Raw genomic sequence first — 21,233 nt, 5'->3', positions numbered from 1 at the left:
AATAGTGACTCAGAGTACCTTCAGGAATAGAATAAGAGTATAAAGAAGAAATACGATCAGAAAGTACAATAAAACTATTGTACCACAGACACACTGTGAGGTATGATATGAATAGTGACTACAGTGACTTTTCTATGAGTTTATGGTTGTTTACTTACATTTTCTGGACCGGCTTCTTCCGTTTCTTCGCTGCATAAAGCGCCGTGTTCGCCAGCATGGTGGACGCAGACAAAGTGACGGGCTGAAGAATCAACGAAATAAAAGTGGCTTTATCCCGGTTATTCGTGGACACGTTACCAGCTCCAAATCAGTAAACTTACATCCCTCAGAAAAACAATAACCGGTGAAACAAAGTGTAAAAAGAGACCGTAAAATCCCCCTGACGTCAGTCCTCGGTTGGTGTGCGTCTCGTGCGAGACTGAGCCAAACAATACCCACTTTTTGGGTACTTTAGTTGCTGCAAACGCCAGCGAGACGTTGGCTAACTACCACAACTGTTGTATTATAGTCCACACGCATTTCACACCGATTTACCGCAAACACCGTGACTTCTACGCGTTAAAGAAAAAGTCCTCGGAGGCGTTTTTACGTACAGTCCTCCGCCTGCGCGTCACCCTCGTTGTGTGATTTGACAGGGCTGCTGCTGCTCGTGCTGGTGCTGTGCGCGCCCCCGCGGTGTATCCGCGTGACAATGTAACGCGAGAGCAGATATTCTTTTAAGGTGGACTGATTTTGGGCCAACTGAGACTCACACCGCAGACCGGGAAAGACTGGAAAAGTGCGTTCACACCGGGGAGACCTTAAGGAGCAGTTCTTTCATTGTCATCCTTTTATATTACAGTATTTAAATAATTTGCTTGGCATATAGAAGTAGTTATTATTTTTATTTATATTTGATTTTTTATGCTGATAAAAATAAACAAATTATCGATGATGATAATGCCATTACATTTAATTATTAATAATAATAATTCAAATAATTATAATAGTTTTAATGGTTGTATTAAACATGTACTGTAATGTAGTCATAATAAAGCAATTTACAAATATTACAATGTATTCAACTCATTTAATGAATACTTTTATTCAGCATGGCTCTCTATTGTTATTATTATTATTATTATGCAAAAATAATCCCAGTTTTTCTGTAGTGCAAGAAGCATTCAGATGATTTACTTGAGTAAAAGTAAATACTCCTGTGTAACAATAACAAGTATTAATTCTGCATCTTGTGCAGAATGGCCCATTTCAAACTGCTGAGTAGTTTAATCTCTAATAACACATCTTAATGCATCAGTTCATTTATATTTTGAATTATTAATCTGATGCTGCAAAGAAGCTCTCAATCCTGTGGAGTAAAAATAACAATATTTGCCTCTGAATTGTAGTAGAGTAGTATTATAAAGTTGCATAAAAGGGACAAGGACCTCAAACGAGCACTTGAACACAGGTTCAGCCGGACCCTCGTGTCCTCCAGATGATCCCAGACCCTGAGAATATGACCCTGAATCGGGACTCATCTCTCTTAGCCTTCGAATACAAACACTCACTGAAAAACGGACATTTGGGACGTTTCTTCAGGACAGAATCACATGATTCTGCTGCACAAACTCTCACTCTGTGAGTGTTTTTCTCCAGGTGAAGGTTGACCTTCCCCCCCCCATGTTGCTTCACACTGTTCGGGCAAAAGTTTGCATGTATTACGCCATGAAACAGCCAAAGTGCATGCACATATTTAACTAATGTTTCGGCCGTTTGGCAGTCGGTCTCCGTGTGCTCCTGTTCTTGGTGAGCGACTTGCTCCGGCACGCCACAGAACCAAATTTACAGAACTGAAAAGCACACGAACTGAATCCAAGTGAAATAAAGGTCAAAGGTCAGGGGCTGCATTGGTTCGCTCCCAATATTCATCATCAAACATCTGATGACATTATAAAGTAAGCTGGAATTCTTTCACATGTGACTTCTCGTATGAAGCGCTCCCAGTTGTAAATATGAAGCGTCGTCAGGATTCCTCTGGATGGAAATGATGACGAGAAGCTGGGTTTTTATTTGTTTTTGGAGTTCAGACCAAGAGGTTCAAAGCTTCCCTGCGCTGCAGTGGCACGATGAAGAGAAACCCCATTTCATGTTCATTATTTTACACAAAAGAAAGCAGAAATTGAAAGCTTCTATAACGATGGAGAGAAACAAAGAAGCGTCAACTGAAGCTGCAGCGCAATTTAACGATGTTGTAAATGTGAGTGGACCTCGATTCTGTGCTGGAAACATCGTCATCTTAAAGTCCATCAGCGCAGTTTTTTAAATGCAAAGTTTCATCAAAAGCACATCTGATAATGTGTGCAACTGTTCTGTCACACAATCATTCACTTCATGCATTAAGGATGTAGGTCATTCAAATAACAAGTCCTTTCAGAGATATTAAGATGTGTTATATTGGTACATATTCCCAAACTGTGTCAGTTAGTTTAGACCAAATAAAACAGCAGGTTTTATACCTGCAGACTGATGCAGTTCTGTAAACCATCTTATATAAAGCCTTGTTATTCTTCCCCTGTAATTAAAATCGACTTCTCATTTCGTGGATGCTTTTGCATATCAAACCGTTCCCGGCTGGCTGGCAGCCCGAGGGGGAGGTCTTGGCCTCCATGTTGCCATGGCACGACGTTGTGTTTAACGCGAAACACACCAGCTATCTGCGATATGCCACCCTCTGGCCTTCATTCAAATGCAACCTTCGTTTCAAATACACCCTGTTTTAATACTTGGCTCAGACCGGCAGCATCTGGCAGCCTCGCTTCTCTTCGCGAGACGCTTTTTAAAAGCAGCTTCTTCTGTGTCTGCCGCTCTTCTCTCACTTTCTTTAGGCTGTACGACTGCGAGGAGGATGACAGGTTGATTTGTGCCTGCAAAGCGTCAATTGAATGACTCTGATCCGGAGATGCTAATGGAGCCGAGCTGTGCCACCATGTTGTTTTTAAGCTTGATTAGTCAGCTGCATGCTGCATGAATGCATGACTTTGCATCTATGCATCATTCTGCAAGCAGAGGAGGGCTGCATTCACTTTACAGCATTAAGTTTATGCTTTTATTGTCGATCATATCCTTCCTGAAAATTTATATTTTTAACATGTGGTTTGGTTCGCATGCATTTGACATAAATAACCCGAATACATGTAATATGCATTATCACGACTCACAACAATGAGTGTAAATCGAATCAAATTGAAGCCCTGGTTGAACATTTCCCCAAAAGACAGACACACTTCTGATTGCTGCGTGTTCAGCTGTGATTAATTCATTCTGCATGTAATTAGCACCAAATTACAAAGTTATGGCCCTTTTTCAAAAAATGACAGAATAAAATAAAGCATTGCTGTGAAACCTTCCAGTTAAAGGGAGTCCACCTACTTTAGTGTGCTTTTGGTCCTTAAATGATGATATTTTAGACAATGGTGTTGACCTCGTGGTTCTGACGTTTGCTGCAGGATCTCTCAGATCTGCTCTCGTAAACAAACGCCACTGTTTTTTGGTTTCACAGACGGTTGGCAAGAAATATTTCCGTCCGTTCGTCCTCGTCTCCAAAATATGAAACCAAACACGGGACGGAGATCAGATCGAACCATTATAGACGCGCCAGGTCTCAAATTAGCATCGGGCCACCGACAGACGCGGGGACAAAGGACGTAGATCAAGATATGATTAAAGGTTGCAGCCACTCACAATTACAGGCCTGCTGCAGCCATGTTACTTTCCACTGCCAGGTCCTCCAGGTCTGGAAGGACTCGGACCTGCGGCTCATCCTTCAGCCCTGGTTAGTGGTGAACGCAGCCGGAGGAAACACGGCAGGCTGCAGCTCTGGTTAACAGTCGCATCCGGGGCCGGCGTGTTCTGGCAAATCGGTGGCAGATGTTGGTTTGTGTCAAGTGCTTTTCATCACTGGAATTCAGATGATTGGCCGTTTCTACATGGAACCCTTTAAATAAAGCCTCCATCAGAAATGGAGGCCACAGTTAAGATGCCAAACATCCAATGCAAAGTCCTCTTCAGTGATGCTGTGAGGACCTTCAGTTTGTGGGGACTTCATGAGACCATTGGACCTCAATTTGGCACCACGTGTTGTCAAAGTCAAATGTTGAATAGAGTATCGTTGGCACAGTATCGTTACATCCGAGAGCGTTTTTGATGGCTGAATCGCAAGTAACGATTTCCTGCATCTTCAAAATGTCCAGGAAGTAAAAGAGCTTCATTAGCACAACTTTCTGAACCCAAACAGAGGGTTTGACCTGAGATGATGCTTCTCACACCTTTATGAGGCCGCTGTTTGCACATTGTGTCTGTATCTTCCGGCAGCTTGTGGCTTGTTTTGTTATTGTGCCTTTATAGTTTATTTACTGAGGCTTTATTTTAAAAGATGCTTCTACCATGTGTTTAAAAACATTTGTTAAATTGATGTGCAACTAATCTTGTGTCGCAGCGATCTTGAGGTAAACAGCAGAACGTTTGTGTTCAGATTATAAAACAATCGTATCTGGAGCAAAACCAAACAATTCATAATCTTTCTGTCATCTGTGAATTAAATCACATTATTCTACCAGCTTTGACCCCAATAATGTGTCTATATGATATCACAATATGATGGATCCTCTTCTCACTTCATTCCTGGGATATCAAACATCCCACACACTTCACTGCCCATCAATAGATCACAAACTGGGCAGAAACAAAAGGAAACAAAGGATCCGCACGCTGGATTATGAAACGTATCGCTTTCACGACTTCTTTGTTCAGCAAACAACACAAAATAACCAGCGCTCACTCCGGTGATGACAATCAGCTGAATCAATCAATCTGATCACAACAAGAAGCTGACTGAACACAAGAAAGCTGCTTTCAAATCAGATTCAATTTATTAACGAAATACAGTCGAGTACAACGTAGAACTAAGATGGTCAGAAAGTGAATCATTGTTGAGCCATTGTTGAATAAATAGGGGTTGAAAGCACAGATTTGTTTTCACGTATTTGTTTGGCAGAGCTTTAAACTCCATCATCCTGCTATGTGACTAACCGAGCATTCTGGGAAACGTGTTGTTTTTTGATGACTCACTCGCGGGCCGACATGGAAACCAACACTGGTGTTTTTTGGTATGCGATGGAATGAAAGCGTTTGGAGAGAAAAGGAACACACTGTTAATCCAATATAAAAAGAACCAAAAACTCCACTTGGACCTTCAGCCACATCAGGTTTAAGCTGGCTGACACATATGAGTAATGACCTCCTGTTACTCTGACACATCCAACAGCAAAAACACAATATGTTGCTGCTTATTGTCATCATTCCTGTTGGTTTATATAATTGAGAGGTGGAAATACTTCCGAAAAAATATGGACAGTGGTCAACAAATATTGTTTTGATCCCGATTGATTTGTGCAATGAACTACACATAATGATAAAAGATTTGTATCACATGTTTTTGTATGTAAAAAGTAATTATAAGTCATGTAATGTAGCAAGTAAAGTACAAGTACATTAGAACATTTTTACTTATTGACACCAGTATTGGAAGAAGTACACCTTTACATTGAGTAAAAGTACCATCTAAAGTTTAGAAATACAGAAGTATTATTAGCAATACTTAAAGTATCAAAAGTAGAAAGTATGATGCAAAACGTAACTATATGTTGCTAATAAATGTAGCAAAAAGTACAATACTTCCCTCTGAGATGGTGGAGTAGAAGTAGCATGGATTGCAAATACTCAGGTGGAGTACAAGTACCTTGAAAAAGCAGTACTTGAGTAAATGTACGCACACACACTCGGTAAGCTTCATTCGCACGCGAAGGTGCCGCTACGGCCATCTTTGTCCCCACAGACGGTGACTTCACCGTGTGTGTGTGTGTGTGTGTGTGGGTGGGTGTGTGTGTGTGTGTCGGCCCCGAGATTTTGGGTAACCGGCCCTCAAGTCGGACCCCGGCAGCCCCAGACTGTTATTACTGCCACACACACACACACACACACACACACACACGCACATACACGCACATACACGCACATACACACACACACACACACACACACACACACGCACACACACGCACATACACACACACACATACACGCACACACACGCACACACAGAGTGATTCGACTCGTCTGGCCTCTTTGCTCATCTGGGGTTGATTAGCGTTCCCACTTCCCTACATACACACGCACACACACACACACAAGCACACACTTATGAACGATGTGATGGCGGATTCCCATGAACTCAATCACCCTTTCAAAATAAAACCTTTTCTCTGTTTTTCAAATAATTTCCTCGACTTTCCAGGAAGAACTTCAGAAGTCAAGGCTGGTGAAATTTGTCTACATTTCGTCTCTGATGTGCGTGATTAGTTTGAGGTCTTTAAACATCTACATTTTCCTCTATTTCTGCCTTAATTGCTTCTCGAACCCACACAGATGACAACGACTCAGCTCAGGCTAATTGTGTCGGGTTTTACTAAATAGAAAGCCGACATTTACTTCTTCGTGGTTGGGAAAGCCAGTGGATGAGAAGTGTAACATGGGCAACCGAAGAGCCCGGTTTCCTGCCTTGTTGAAAAGCAGTAGAAATGAAAAGTATACACTCTCTATTTCACAAGAACAACTGTTTCACAATGAGCGCAGACCTCAAGGCCAAAATCTCACATTCTTAGTGAAAGTGAACAAATCCTGTGATTCGGATCCGCTCCAAAATACGTTGAGTTCTTCCTTGACCCATGCTGCATTCTTCCACCAAGTTGCATAAAAATCTGCCTTGTAGTTTGATCTGCAATCCTGCTGAAAGCAACATTTTTCTAATGGGACTCGAATGGGAAACACTAGCACTTTCGTCCACAGGCGCCGCCAAAATAAACACTTTAAATTTCCTCATGGTAGCTTTAAATAAACAGCATCTACGTCAACATCTAAGTTATAATTATGACTGTAAAACTAAGATTTTCATTTACGCTTTAGAGAACGAGGGAACATTTCTACAAAAAATAAAAGTGCACAAAAGTGATGGAAAACAAGAGGAGGCTGCAGGAAACGAGCAGACGCTACAGCCAAGCTCGAGACGTCCTTTTTGACTCAATACCAGGTCAAATAAATCACATTTCAAATGGATATATTTTCATATTCCAGTAATGATCTTGTGGGATCTGCCGGGTGGGGAACTGGACTCTGCCAAAAAGCTCCGGCTCTTGGGGGAACTTCACAGTGTATTTTACATCTTTGATTTCTTCCATCACCATAATGTGGGCTCATTCTTTCCTTGGCCGCCGCAGCGCTGGTGACTCAAATTGATTTGACAACCAAGCGAGGATGTGAGTCACAGATGAAATTTCCCACCTTGGCGGAGCTCCGGGCCCCTCGGCTCCCCGATTGTTTGGGCTTTAATGGACGTATTATGGTTGAGATGAAGAGGAGGGAAAAACCTGACGAGGTCCAATTCTTCCCTTTGAACTTATTCTGGTTTTATGTCCTCACCTGCTCGACTCCCAAAAAACGAGACACGCAGCTGCATGAAACTAAGAGTTAGTCAACCACCACATGAGTCAGCTGTGAGTTTTAGGTAAAACAAACATCTGCACCTCAGCAGCTGGAATTAGTACAGTTACTCAAGTGCTAATTCAAAGTACTTGTATTTCCTCTTACGTATACTCCACCACATGTACTTTTGGAACTGTTATTTTGTAATTCATATACATAAATATTTGGATTCCTGTTGAGTATAAAACAACCAAAACAAATGTATTATTACACTATCGAGATTGTTTTTAGTTTTTTATTTGATTGAAAATCTATTTATTTTAGTTTACAGAAAGAGATGAATTTATTGTTATTGATTCAGGGAAGTTTATGAGTTTATGATGACACATACATGGATTAGAAATACCGCCTATTGATTGTTATTGATCAGGAATCTGACAGTTTGCTGTGAAGCCACGTTTCGGTCCAACAGCACCACCCGCAGGCCGCTGCTGGTATTACAGACATGTTTCCACACTGGAGCGGTGTTGTAGTTTTCTTGCCTCAGGTTTTCTGAAAGCTAAAAATTGAACTTATAAATGTTTGAATTTATGTCGGAGAGGTTCCTCTTCCTCGTTTATTTAATTTATTAACGTAGGAGCCAAAGAAGCAGGAAAAATATGAGGAAGACAACATCAGAAACATGATGAATATAATTACATTTTAAACAGAAACACTTCAGTACACATTTCAGGTACTTTACTTGAGTATGTAATGCTATTTCATAGCTTCAGTTACTTTTCAATTCAAGATGTTACATGAAAAACAGTATTCTGCGTGGATCAGTTCTCGTGACACCTTTTGAAACAAAAAGTTGACTTATTTAAATAAATGTTTAACTTAAATAAAGCAACAATCGCACTTATTTAAAGCCAAATCTTGATTCGTTTTAAGAACAAAACCAAATAGTTTTGTATAAATTTTACAACGTTAACGTTTAAAAACGTGACCGTAATCCAGGAGAAAATAAATTCCCCTCGATAATAATCCTAATTTTTCAGTTGTCATCTTTCCAGCTTTACTGGCCCTTTTCATCAGAAGAACCTTCAATGATTGATTGGTGACCACACCCAAATGTTTCAGTTTGATTCATAAAATGTGTCATGCTGAATTTAAAAAGTACAAAAACATTTGCAGCTCAAACAATGTTGTTAAAGTGATTAGAAATCAGTGGCTAGTTTTGTACCAAACCTCGGAGCCACACAACAGATAAATCCCAAAGCCGTCGTGAAGACATTAGTAGCATCGAGACATCTCGCCTCGGATAGAAAAGAACATTTGAACTAGTCTGCCTGTTTGCCAGCCACCAGCCAAAGGACTGTTGGCTGCTTGTTGCTAGGCTTCTTCTTCTTCTTCTTCTTCATCATTTACTGTAGCTCCCCTCTTTTGTCTGGCCTCCTCCTTCACTCGTCCTCGTGCTCGAAGAAGTCGTGGCAACAGACGGTAACCACAGACACGAATGTCATGAACTCCTGGAAGTCGCACTCGGCGTCGCCGTCGGCGTCCAGGCTCTCCATCAGGCTGTCGAGGGCGGCCTGGTCCTTCACGTGCTGCAGGAGGACGGACGGACACGTCACAGCGGGACAGTTGCACCACTCACCACAGTATCTCAAACTTCATCACAGCGAGAACAGCTGCCACTGCTCCTACTTCAGTGTTTCCATTCGCCGGTGGGAGAGAGATCCTCAGCGGTGAAGAAATACTCTTTTACAAGTAGAAGTACAACAGTACTGGCAGCCACTTGCTACTTTTACATCAGTCAAATATCTGAGTACTTCTTCCACCACTAAGCTGATGTTTTGAATGAGTAGAAAGTACCTCAAAGCTGCAGTGAGTACTCCAGTAAATGTGTGAACAAACCCCTCTGTGCAGTACTTGTACTTGCAGTGAAGTAGTTTTTCCATTGCTATTGTGTTTTGCATATTAGATATAAAGGATTTGAATGTTTCTGTCTCACCTCCATCAGATCCGGCAGCTCGTCGCGAAGCAGATCCTTCAGCTCGCTCTTCTTCAGTTTGTGTTTGTCTCCTTCTCTCTCTGAATACTTCTGAAACACGGCGATGATGGTCGCCATCGAGGTCTCCAGGTCGGTCATCTTCTTCTTCTTCCTTTCACCTCATCATCAGAAACAATAGAATCACAAGCGTTCTTTTTTACATTTCAGGATGCAAACTTCAAATGATAAGATAAAATATAAATGAATATAAACCGGTCTCACATGATGTACTGTCTTGAATGATAATAAGACAAAGCATTGTTACAAAGTAACTTTTGGATATTTTGCCTCTATAACACGTCAAACTGGTGGAAACAAAACATCCAAAATACACATTTCGGTTTTTATTTCACTACGTTGTCTATTTGCATCCTTCCGATTGTGCCTAATTTGCATATTTAAATACAGCATTTCAGAAAACTTGTATCACAAAAAACACTTGTCTTAATGTCAGTCATCAACTGGGGAAGTTTCATGGTGATTTCTATTCGTTACATTTTTTACCCTATACCGAATCAGACTTATGATTTACATCGTTGGATTCAGGGACTGCAAGTTATTGTGAGTATTTTCTGCGTTTATTAAGAAAGACGATCTTACCTCAGAGGGAGTTCAGGCAGAAGCTGATGGAGGACGAGGATGCACAGCGGACTTTATAGTGCAGCAGGGTGGAGGGAGCAGAGCTGAGGTCATCCAAACCACCGACCAATCCCGAGTGTGCACCTCCCCTCACTCCACCGCAGCTCTGCTAACCAGCACCGGCCACCTGACTCATGTAATAAGTAACTGTTTGGTTTGATATGTGGATTCAAATCTGCATAAATCACACAAATAAGGACTCTAAATGAACATTATTGTGTTATTGCAGCTGTAATGACGTGTTAAATACTCATAAGATATTTTGAGTGACTTTCAAGAGAAAATAGTTCCACTGAAAAACCTTTTTATGATTTTACAGACAGATTTTTGTACCGCAATTCAGAGAGAAATATCACACTTTTTACTTCATTTAGTTTGAGAGCTTTAGTTACTTGTTGCTTTATTATTCTTCAGAGAAAACATCATACAATAAGCTGTACTTTACAGGAAAATATATGTACTTTAGTTTAAATTACAAGGAAGTTGTGTTGGGTTTATGAAGTCATTGATTTGTAAATAAACTTCCAACATCTTGTGATAAATCAGTGCTACGGACACGTCTTCACCTCCAGATGATTTGGTTACTTTCTATGAATTGCAGGATGAACTAGAGGTTCTTCTCAGCTGAGATGTATTTAGAAAACCTTGCCAAGCACTTGTGGGATGGTACAGCTCCGTCTGCATGTCCGCTCATCATCCACCGCCTATCTGATCCGGATCTGCTGCTCCGCGTCGTGTTGCTGCTGGGACACAAAGGCCCGTTTCAGAGGAAGCGGCTGGCCGTGCATGTTAATGAAGACCATCTTTTCACCGGTGGAGTTGGCCAGACGTGTGCCCTCTGCAGCCAAAAGAGAGCTCACACAAACACAGAAGAGGAGACGTCCAGGAGCCAGGTTTACTCCGAACATGCTGTACAAGCTTCAGAGAACAAGTATTCCCAGAATGCACAGGCTCCTCTCATCATTCCTCACAAAAGATGTATAGAAACGACACAGGTGATTATTACATGAAGTTCTGCTGGTTCAGACGGAAACACGAGGAGACTAAAAGCTGCTTCAATATGTAGATTACTTCATATATCTTGCTCATTGATATGAAAGATCCCCACAATGTGCTATATTCCCCAGATGACCTCCTCCACTCTTTGTGTTTTCCCGTTTCCTACTCGATAAACTGACTCTTTGTCTCGGTGATGAACATCTCATTGTTCGCTTCAAACACTGAAACTCTGTGAGGAGAAAACAAGCGAAGCTCCTGGAAAACATCCATCGTTTCTCTCTCTCTCTTCTTTCATCCGTCAGCCTGACTTCTGGTCTGTCTGCACGGCAGCAGTGACACCTCATTATTTTTGTATGATAAGTCATCTTTTTGACTTATTTTCACATATTTTTACATATTTTTTACTTACCATCTCAAAATAATGACGATACAAATGTAGCTTGAGTCATCGTATCTCATATATACAAAATATTACAGAAAATCTATATTTTAACTCCTAATTTTGACTTTTTTTCTGCATGGAGGAAAGAAAAAAATTGAAATTATGTCTTAATTTCATGTTTTTTATGTTGACTATGCAAATAACACGAATTATACAGCAGATTGTTTTTGTTATTGTATAATAACTTTGACTGACTGACTATACAAATGTGTGTTTTTTTTATCTGGCAGAATACCTGTTAAGATATGTGGAAGATGAGGGTTTGTAAATATATAAAAATAAAATAAATATCAATTTAATATTATTAATAATAATACGGATGAATAAAAAATTAAATAAAAATAGTAATAAATATATAAATAAATGAATAAATAAAAAATGTAAAAAACATAACTAAAAATAATTTAAAAAATACATTTTTAGATTTATTTTTGCTTCTAATATTTCACAGCTTTGAAGTGATTGATTTGACTTTAATGTCATGACATATATTGCAAATGAAAGAAAACACGACGGCATTAAAAACAGTAGTCAGACTTTCTTTCGTCTCCTCTGTTGTGTCTCTTCCAGCTTTTCTTTGTCTCCTGGGAGACGGCGTCCTCAAATGGCCGAGGCCTCCTCACAGCCGGGGCCCCGGGGCCCCTGAGCTGAGCCGTCGCGGTGGCAACGTGTGAAAGGTTTTGCCAGGCCGCTGAGTCATCAACTGGCAGCATTAGATTTGGGGCCTTTTTTATTTCTCTCTTCAAGTATTTTTAATTACATTTGTTGTTATTTTTGTGTTCCTCTGTTTTTACAAACACAGAAGTTGCTGCATTTACCGTCAACCTACTCTGACCTCTGACCTTTTGATATCCAACCGATTATTCTGGATGCAACGAGAGGAGGCGAGGAAAAGGAATCGAGGATTCACCACGAGAGGGCAGCAGTTCATCATGCAACCTCATCTCAGAACTATATCCACGTTAATGTCTTTAAACATGTCGATAATCAATAATCTCAGTGAAGCAAAACTCTTTTTTCTCTTAAACTTGATCAAAAAGTCACCTCTTTAAAACTGTTTCTTATGGAGGTGTAGTTCAGGGCTTTTATTGCACCTCTTTTTGATATTTTACAGGTTTATTAAGTCTTTAAAATGTCTTCTGACTGATTCAATTATCTCCAAAGAGCAAGTTAAAATAGATTAAATGAATTTAAGGCACCATGAGACTCAGAAAAGCAATTTTCATCGTTAAATAGGAGAAAGAAATATCTGTTTTGTTGTTGTAGTTCTGGGTTTCTACCTCTCGGGGGCAGTCTTGGAGCCATCAGGGTCAAATCTGTTGAATCTTCTCTCATCCATCGGTTGCATTGATTCCTTTAAGACTCATGAAGGAAGTATTCAGATGCTGTACTTCAGTAAAAGTACTGATACCACAGTGTACAAATAGTTGCAAAATGAAACCACTGCTGCAGGAAATAAAAACGACAAAGATGGTGGAACAAACATCTCCCAACAGTCTGCTGCTGATGGAAAAACACGCGGTCTGTCTCTGGACGTTTCCCTCCGCTGGATCACTTCCTGGCGTTGCGTCCGCTCGCCTGGCGGACGATCACAGCGTAATCTGGACAGATCCTCAATCTGTCCAATCCCATCTGGCTCATTTCGGTTGATCACACGGCGTCGGACCATGAAACCTGGATTACACGAGGGGGGAAAGTGTTTTTCTGGCGGGTCGGGGCCCCTGTGAGCGTTGGCGCCCTGAGTTATGGCGCCAATCAAGTTGCACGGTCGGCGGTCTGCAGAAAAACATTCGTCCTCTGCATTTTAAAACATGGAGGAAGCACTGATGACTTGATTTACTACGTTTTGCTGTAATGTCACAAGATAAAACTACAAAAATGGTGGAAAATACAGACGGACAACCGCAGTACATGTAGAAGTTAAGCTTTCGTAGAAACGCATCAACTGAATGCTTTTTTTTTGGCGCCACTGTGGTGGATTTGAACCGGCGCCCTCTCTGCTGCAGAGTGGCCATCTCATGTCACATCTAATCCCATAATCCTCTTCTGCCACCACTCTCACCCCCCCCTCTCTATCGGATTAGCGGCTCCTGGATCAGAGCGCCGTATCCCCGCCACACGGCCTACCTGCTGCCCTACTTCCTCTTTTCCAGTGTCCGGGCTAATTGGGCTGACGGGAAACGAGACAATAAAGGGAACCGATTGACTGGAGGTCAGCGATGACTCACAACATCGTAAACTGTTAAATCTAAAGCAGAGTGTCGGCCATGCCAGATTTGTGACTTGACTCCACCTCCTGCATTCATTTTCACTCGTTAAAAGCTGCCGCCTACATTACCCACAATGCAACTTGACAATTAAACTGGAGATTCAGGTGTGGAATGCTAGTAGCAGCTAATCACGGGTGGATGATGAGACAATGGGCCCCATCACGTCTAATACAGAGCAGCCTCTTTGTGCTGTTTTGTGTCTCTTTGCAGTAGTTTGAGTGTAGTTTTGTGTCTTCCTGTTGTTGTTTGGTGTCTTTTAGCGGTAGTTTTGTGTCTTCCTGTTGTTGAGATCATTTTCTCTGAATCTCTGTTTCTGTTTGCATGAAACCAAAGTAACGTCGGTCTGTTCACGCAGCACTGAAGACGTCTTCTTGCTCCGTGTTGCGACCACACAGAGCTAATCTTTCCCCCCGCGCACACACTAAAACCACAACACCATATGGTGAACGCTAAGCTGGTCATAACAGCAAGGCTTGAAACTCAGACTGCTCCGACTCCACTGCACTTCAGAGGGGATTACTGGTGTCGAACTGCACTTCATCGAGCTCAATAAAATGAAATACACCGGCCCAAAGAGGTAATCCTGTTTCTGAAAGAATCCTGGGTCAAATCAGGACACATTAGGAACTTCTATACTTCATCCTTCAAGTTTCCCACGAATATAAATATGACAAACGTTGCCAAAATACCAGTAAAGTAAAGATTTAGTCTGTCAAAGTAAGAAACAGTTCGGAGTCAAAACCAAAGAGTTGGAGCAAGAATCGGCTCGTGCTGTGACTTTTAGAAAATGAAGCTGAAACAAATCTGTTCAAAACATCTTCAGGAGGAAAAGTAAATACTGCCCGACGACTAATATCTCCTGTCTTTGAGGGTGCATCTCGAAGACTTTTAATATTTTACCCATGCATGTTGATGCAGGTTTTTCACAGGAAAACATGCTTAAACATGTGTGTTCCACATCCCGAACACGCCAGAAAACGTGGTTCGTAAACAGTGAAAATGTTTCGGGTACTTCTGTTCCACATTCAGTCTCTTTCAAACATCAAACAGGAGTTGCTGATTGCTGGAATCGTGAAAGACCAACCAAGAATACCAGTGATCGTTACTGTGTCTGTCAATGGAGTCTTGTGTCTGTTAGCAGCTGTTTCACATCTCTCTGCGAATTAAAGGTTTATTTCAACCAAACCACCGTGAAATGTTCCCTGTCAGTGTTTTCTCCTTCATATCCTGTTGGCTGGTTGAATCTACAGCAATGCATACACTTAATATGCATCATGTTCTATAACATCATATGTTTGTAGCGTCTCTGTCCTGTGAGAACCACAGGACTCTCAGCTGAAACAAAAAGAGAGAAAGTCTTTTGATGAACTGGCTTCAGATTCACTTTGCAGATGAAATCCACGCTTCAACTCACAGACTTTTATATTTCTTTCTTGTCTTCATGCGTTGTTATGTAAAGCTTTCTCTGTCTTGTTGTTGAAGGGTAAAGGTGTAAAGGTGTCTCCCTGTGATTCACACATTTCAAATAACCGCGTGTTAATGAAAACACTCAACCTTTTTAAAGTCTCCCAGGCAAGCTTCCGTTGCCATGGGGACCCTGTGGACAGAGGGGTTTGTGGATAATTAGCGTTGCGCTGAAGTGAAGAGGGTTCGGAGATAACGATTTCACCGAAGGAGGCCCTGCAGAGAGCATTCAGAAGGCTGCATCTATCTCTGTGTCCATCGATCGGCCAGGATGAGGTTCAGCCTCCGGACCGGAGTTCTCAGTCAGACACACGCAGCCTCAAAGCTGCAGAGACTCAAACTCTTTCACCTAAAACTCAACTCAAAGCTGCAGAGACTCAAACTCTTTCACCTAAAACTCAACTCAAAGCTGCAGAGACTCAAACTCTTTCACCTAAAACTCAACTCAAAGCTGCAGAGACTCAAACTCTTTCACCTAAAACTCAACTCAAAGCTGCAGAGACTCAAACTCTTTCACCTAAAACTCAACTCAAAGCTGCAGAGACTCAAACTCTTTCACCTAAAACTCAACTCAAAGCTGCAGAGACTCAAACTCTTTCACCTAAAACTCAACTCAAAGCTGCAGAGACTCAAACTCTTTCACCTAAAACTCAACTCAAAGCTGCAGAGACTCAAACTCTTTCACCTAAAACTCAACTCAAAGCTGCAGAGACAAACTCTTTCACCTAAAACTCAACTCAAAGCTGCAGAGACTCAAACTCTTTCACCTAAAACTCAACTCAAAGCTGCAGAGACTCAAACTCTTTCACCTAAAACTCAACTCAAAGCTGCAGAGACTCAAACTCTTTCACCTAAAACTCAACTCAAAGCTGCAGAGACTCAAACTCTTTCACCTAAAACTCAACTCAAAGCTGCAGAGACTCAAACTCTTTCACCTAAAACTCAACTCAAAGCTGCAGAGACTCAAACTCTTTCACCTAAAACTCAACTCAAAGCTGCAGAGACTCAAACTCTTTCATCTAAAACTCAACTCAAAGCTGCAGAGACTCAAACTCTTTCACCTAAAACTCAACTCAAAGCTGCAGAGACTCAAACTCTTTCACCTAAAACTCAACTCAAAGCTGCAGAGACTCAAACTCTTTCACCTAAAACTCAACTCAAAGCTGCAGAGACTCAAACTCTTTCACCTAAAACTCAACTCAAAGCTGCAGAGACTCAAACTCTTTCACCTAAAACTCAACTCAAAGCTGCAGAGACTCAAACTCTTTCACCTAAAACTCAACTCAAAGCTGCAGACGTCTGGAAGCGACAAGTGTTTTCATATTAGTCATGAATTTAAAGCTGCACATGTAAACATTTTCTTTATGCTTCATACAAAACAAAGTCTCTCCACGCACTGAATTACATTTATTTATTCGCTTTTTGTAGTTTTTTAAACCGTGGTCCTACGTAAGGAAATAGATGTTTTTTTATCATTTTCTACCAGAAAATACAGCACAAAAGAAACACTTTAGTTGCTCGAACTAAAGTGTTGTTATCTGCCTGAAGCTGGGAGAGTTATGAGATATTCAGGAGTTTAGTTTGGAGGACTTGTTTGCAGGAAATATGGATTTAAAAGTGAACTTTAAGTCAGACGAACAAGGATTAAAGCTTCACTCTGCTGCAGAAACAGTGAGTTATGAATAAACGCTGTATTTCTATCAAATACATTAAAAGTACAGTGCATCTAAATAGTCCGTTCACAAGGTTATTGTGTCTATTTTCAGAGCGGGATTTGAATTGAGTGAGCAATAAATGACTCAACCTCGTCAATGACAGACATCACTCGTTTTCATCTCACAAGATGAATTTGCATCATCTGCCAAAACACTGATCTGTGAAGGAAAGACGCCATCGCCCTCCGCTGATCATCCTGCAGCTCCGTCCTTCAGCGAGACTGTCTTTGTACGTTTGTGTGGATAAGAGCAGCAGCAGATGATGCAGAGGATCCAGGCGGTGAAGTGGTCATCAGCCAGTAACCAGGGATTTGAGGATTTAAGGATTGGAAGGCCGCCCTTCAGAGAGCAGCATCATTTGGTTCCATCGGGTTGTCAAACAGAGTTTCTTCAGCTGTATGAAAACAAAGCTTTTTCCTGAAACTGACCAAACCCCTCACAGGATTTATGATTTGCACGAATGCACATTTTATACATTCATCATCAGGAATGAACACAAAACCCGTGAACACGCTGCCTCAGGACCGACGAGGCTGCAGACTTCAGGTGTGTTTGCCTGAAGATACAGACGGCTAATCCGTGGCCTTTTCCCGCTGCTGCCACGGAGAAGAGGATGAACGAGTCATTTTCCCGTGAACAGGTTGGGGAGCCTGGAGTGTGGAGATGAAGTGAACGGACGGATGGAGGTGAGAGGAGGAGAAGAGGGAGAAGAAGTCTCTGTTGTCTCTGCAGCTTCATCATTTTACTTTAAACTAAAATGTCGCACTAGGAAGATGACAGAAACTAGACTCTTATTGTTAATTAGTCGTGGAAATTGGAAACTTTAAGTTCCATTAATGCAAACTGTTGATCTGAAAGGAATCTGATTATTAATTACATCCGACTTAAAGCAGCTGTGTTAATCTAACTTGTTTACTTCATTTGGAAGAAGTTACTGCCGATTGAAGTCATTTTCGAAAGTTTGTCGGACAATGTCCTTTTTTCAAATGCTGCAAATACTCAACTGACAAGAAAGACAATTCTCACCACGTTTTCAGGAATTCTGGCCGCATCTGAAATGCATTCCTGGCGTCTCTTCACCAACCTGGCCGACAAGCGAACGCTCCGTTATTCTGATGCAAAGCGAGCCGGGCTGATAGCGAGGGTCCTCGATAAAGCGCTGAATAGAAGGGCTCCTTTTCAGACCCCACTGTTCCCATTCAGCCCGATGAATAGACGCGTCGAATCCAGTCTGAGTCTCCAAAAAGAGCTGAACTTCGGGGCAGCAACGGAAAACATTTACCTCTTTATACAAACACGGCTGCTTCTTGTGTTCTCAGAAGGCGTCTGCATTCCAGATTTGAACTTTCTCTTATTTTCTTGAATTCTGATTAATGTGCAAACGTTAAAATATCATCAAACAGAATCTCACGTTGCAAATATGAAGCTTTCTGCAGGAAAATGTTGTTAAAACCAGTTCATCCTGCAGAGACATCGCTGCACAAGTCTTCTTCTGTGGCGATATGATTAAAACACAACATACGACAGGATAACGACTCAGCTCACCATTCCAACTCTTATCTCAACTACTATTGGATAGATTGCCGTGAAATGCGGTGCTAATACTCTTGGTCCTCAGAGGATGAATCCCTCTGACTTTGGTGATCCTCTGACTTTTCCTGCAGCGCCACCATAAGATCAAAAATTCCCCAAAACGTTGCATGTTCTCGAAGTAAGAAAAGCAGAAGATCTTCACATTTAAGAAGCTTGAGAGTTACTTGTGACGAATACTTAACGAATCGTTTATGCAGAATAAAACCCTTCCAGGGAATGAAAGTAAATGATTAAAGGAGGAGGAAGTCTGACAACGTTTCCCAAAGTTCTCCTCCACATGTTGTGGTCTTCCTTTGAGATGGAGATCGTATAATAATAAACGTATGTTTTCAACAGCTTTCAGAGGATGTTTTAAAGTGAATATACAAAACAAACCTTTGAATAAAGACGTAACTGGCTGATGCATTGTGCAGATTATTGGTTCAGCTTCAGTCTGTTGAACGGCGTCGGGCTCTTCTTCATGTGGAATAAATGAAAACCTCAGCCTGTGTGATTTAGCTGGTGCTCTCTGCAGCCTGAGACGCTGAAGAGTTTGAGAAATCCTTTTCTAAAAGCACACGTCCAAGGTGACTCCGGCCCGCTGGATGGAGATCAGAGCCCTGCACTGATCTCCAGTCAGTCAATAAGTCGCCTCGCGGATATCCATCATATCCCCCCTCGGCCCCTGACGGTGCAGAATGAAAGAGCGTGTTCAGGGCGGTCAGATAAATCACCACGCTTTCACTTCTCTGAAGCTGCTGCTGTAGCATTCATCATGCAGAGAAAGGCGGAGAGAAGCCTGATGGGTTCTAAAGGCCCTCCGATTTTGGGATGTGACTGAACCCTCTGAGGCCAAACTCAAAAGCATGAGCTGCATAAGATGAGAGCTCATGAATTGACAACAAACAGCGAGAGAAGAAGAGACTTTTTCCCCTTCGATGTCGAACTTTTAAAAGCAAATATTAGAATACAAGTCAAATGCAGGAAAACGATAAAGAGAACCTGAAGGAGAGGAGTTGACGAACTGAATCGATCACAATGAGACGAAGCTGCACTGGCTCCAGATTCTTACGTGAGTAAGTAGGACGATGCACACTGAGAGCTGTAAGAGGAGCCGCTCGTTGGTTCTCTCCAGCTGTTACTGTCGGTCTAATTAGGGAACTTTGTTTGCTGCCTTTAAAAGCTCCCCGAGGCGTCGCTGAGAGGGAGAACAAAGCGGCAGCATGATGCTCAGGTCTGGACTTTACAACTTCCCCGAGTAGAGCAGGACGTTCCCTTTCAGCTTGTTGATGTCTTTGAGGTCATCGCATTCACGCATGAACTCCAATCTGACTTTTGAACTTTTCTTTTTCATATTTGACTCCTTTTGTGAGAGATTTCATTTTTAAACTCAAGTGAACCAAAATGCACGCAGAGCTTCCGACTTCTGCAAAGATCCAAGTCAGGATTCAGAGTCAAACGCATGCAAAGCAGCAAAGGCTGTGACTCTTTGACTCTGCAGGGTGACAGCTGCAAAGCTTGAGCTCGGCAAGCTTTACGGGGAGGACGTTTTGTCAATGAGATGAAAGAGGAAGGTCTATTAGACTGAAGGAAGCTGTTTTTCTCTGAGCGTGGAAGAAAGAAATACTCTCTTTTGAAATATCCTGACTGTCATTTAAAGCCAATAAATCTCCATCAGATACAGAGCGGTAAAAACACATCTCCATGCACTTCGAACGTTTTTGGGATATCTTATTGTGAAATTCACATCCTTTTTGCGCCACACTTTCAAATAAATCTGCTGTTATTATTATGACCATTATTATTAATGACCTGCTGCACAAGTCATTTCCTCTGCAGCTCCACTCGGCTTTATTGACAGGGACACAATGTGTTTTATTGTGTTTATTTGCTGCTTTAATGCTCTGTTTGTGGCAATGATATCTTGATTGATTATGGAACAATAAGAAGCAACAAAAGGTCTGCGTGCAGCTTGACTTTATTGTCTGTGTTTCCTCTAATGGAACGAATTGAATGACTCGTGTTCCCAATTTAAAAGAGAACAACATATTAACAAGTAGAAGAAGAGCAGACGGGAACGAGGCCAGTTTGAACTTTGAACTTTGTCATAAGTTCACTCCGTTGACCTTTAAAGGGACGGAGAGCCAGAGAATCCAAAATGGTGGCAGCTGTTGTAGTTGCACCATTGACTGGGTGGCTTAACCTACAATAATACATTGTATTAATAGTCCAATAACAGATAAATAGAGTAAAAAGTTCAGTTTTTGCGAATGAAAGAAGCACAAAATATGAACCCTGAGTTCAGTGTTTGATTTAATGAACGTAGCTGTACTCCATCATTGGAAGTACACACATGGAGGAGTACAAGTACAATGTGCATGGACTGTGTGTGTGTGTGTGTGTGGCCACGCCCCCTCCCAGTGACGTCATACATCCATCAGAGCAGCCCTCCTCCAGTCCTCCGGCAGACCGGAGCAGAGACGGACGTGAGCCGGCGTGTCTGCGCGTCTGTCCCCGTTAACAACTTGTTGGACTGAGGACCGATCATCTTATTTGAACCCTTTTATTACTTATTTTTA

At 41.7% G+C, this 21,233-nt stretch overlaps 2 protein-coding genes across 2 annotated transcripts in view; both read right to left on the bottom strand.

Annotated features, from left to right (window-relative positions):
- Positions 1-604, bottom strand: part of ahr2 (aryl hydrocarbon receptor 2) — a 37,052-nt gene extending 36,448 nt beyond the window's left edge. The window contains exon 1 of the mRNA XM_079296649.1: positions 159-604. Within this exon, the coding sequence (XP_079152775.1) occupies positions 159-217 (59 nt within the window). The 5' untranslated portion in view covers positions 218-604. The remainder of the gene's footprint in view (positions 1-158) is intronic.
- A 7,588-nt stretch (positions 605-8,192) lies between these two features.
- s100b (S100 calcium binding protein, beta (neural)) lies at positions 8,193-10,284 on the bottom strand. Its single transcript, XM_079296790.1, has 3 exons — positions 10,154-10,284; positions 9,515-9,672; positions 8,193-9,107 (listed from the first exon to the last, which is right to left on the bottom strand). The coding sequence occupies exons 2-3, from the start codon at positions 9,650-9,652 to the stop codon at positions 8,961-8,963; spliced, it is 285 nt and encodes a 94-aa protein (XP_079152916.1). The 5' UTR covers positions 9,653-9,672; positions 10,154-10,284; the 3' UTR covers positions 8,193-8,960.
- Positions 10,285-21,233: the final 10,949 nt, after the last annotated feature.

Source organism: Melanostigma gelatinosum (genome assembly GCF_949748355.1).
Source record: "Melanostigma gelatinosum genome assembly, chromosome: 24".
Lineage (NCBI taxonomy): Eukaryota > Metazoa > Chordata > Actinopteri > Perciformes > Zoarcidae > Melanostigma > Melanostigma gelatinosum.
Note: the sequence above shows the minus strand (reverse complement) of the source record. Positions and strands in the feature narration are given on the sequence as shown.

What these genes read in the sequence shown, in the direction of transcription:
- s100b (XM_079296790.1), bottom strand. Translation starts at nt 9,652, where the DNA reads ATGACCGACCTGGAGACCTCGATGGCGACCATCATCGCCGTGTTTCAG. An exon ending in AGCTGCCGGATCTGATGGAG is followed by an intron (nt 9,108 to 9,514) that starts GTGAGACAGAAA and finishes GTCCTCCTGCAG; the next exon opens with CACGTGAAGGACCAGGCCGC.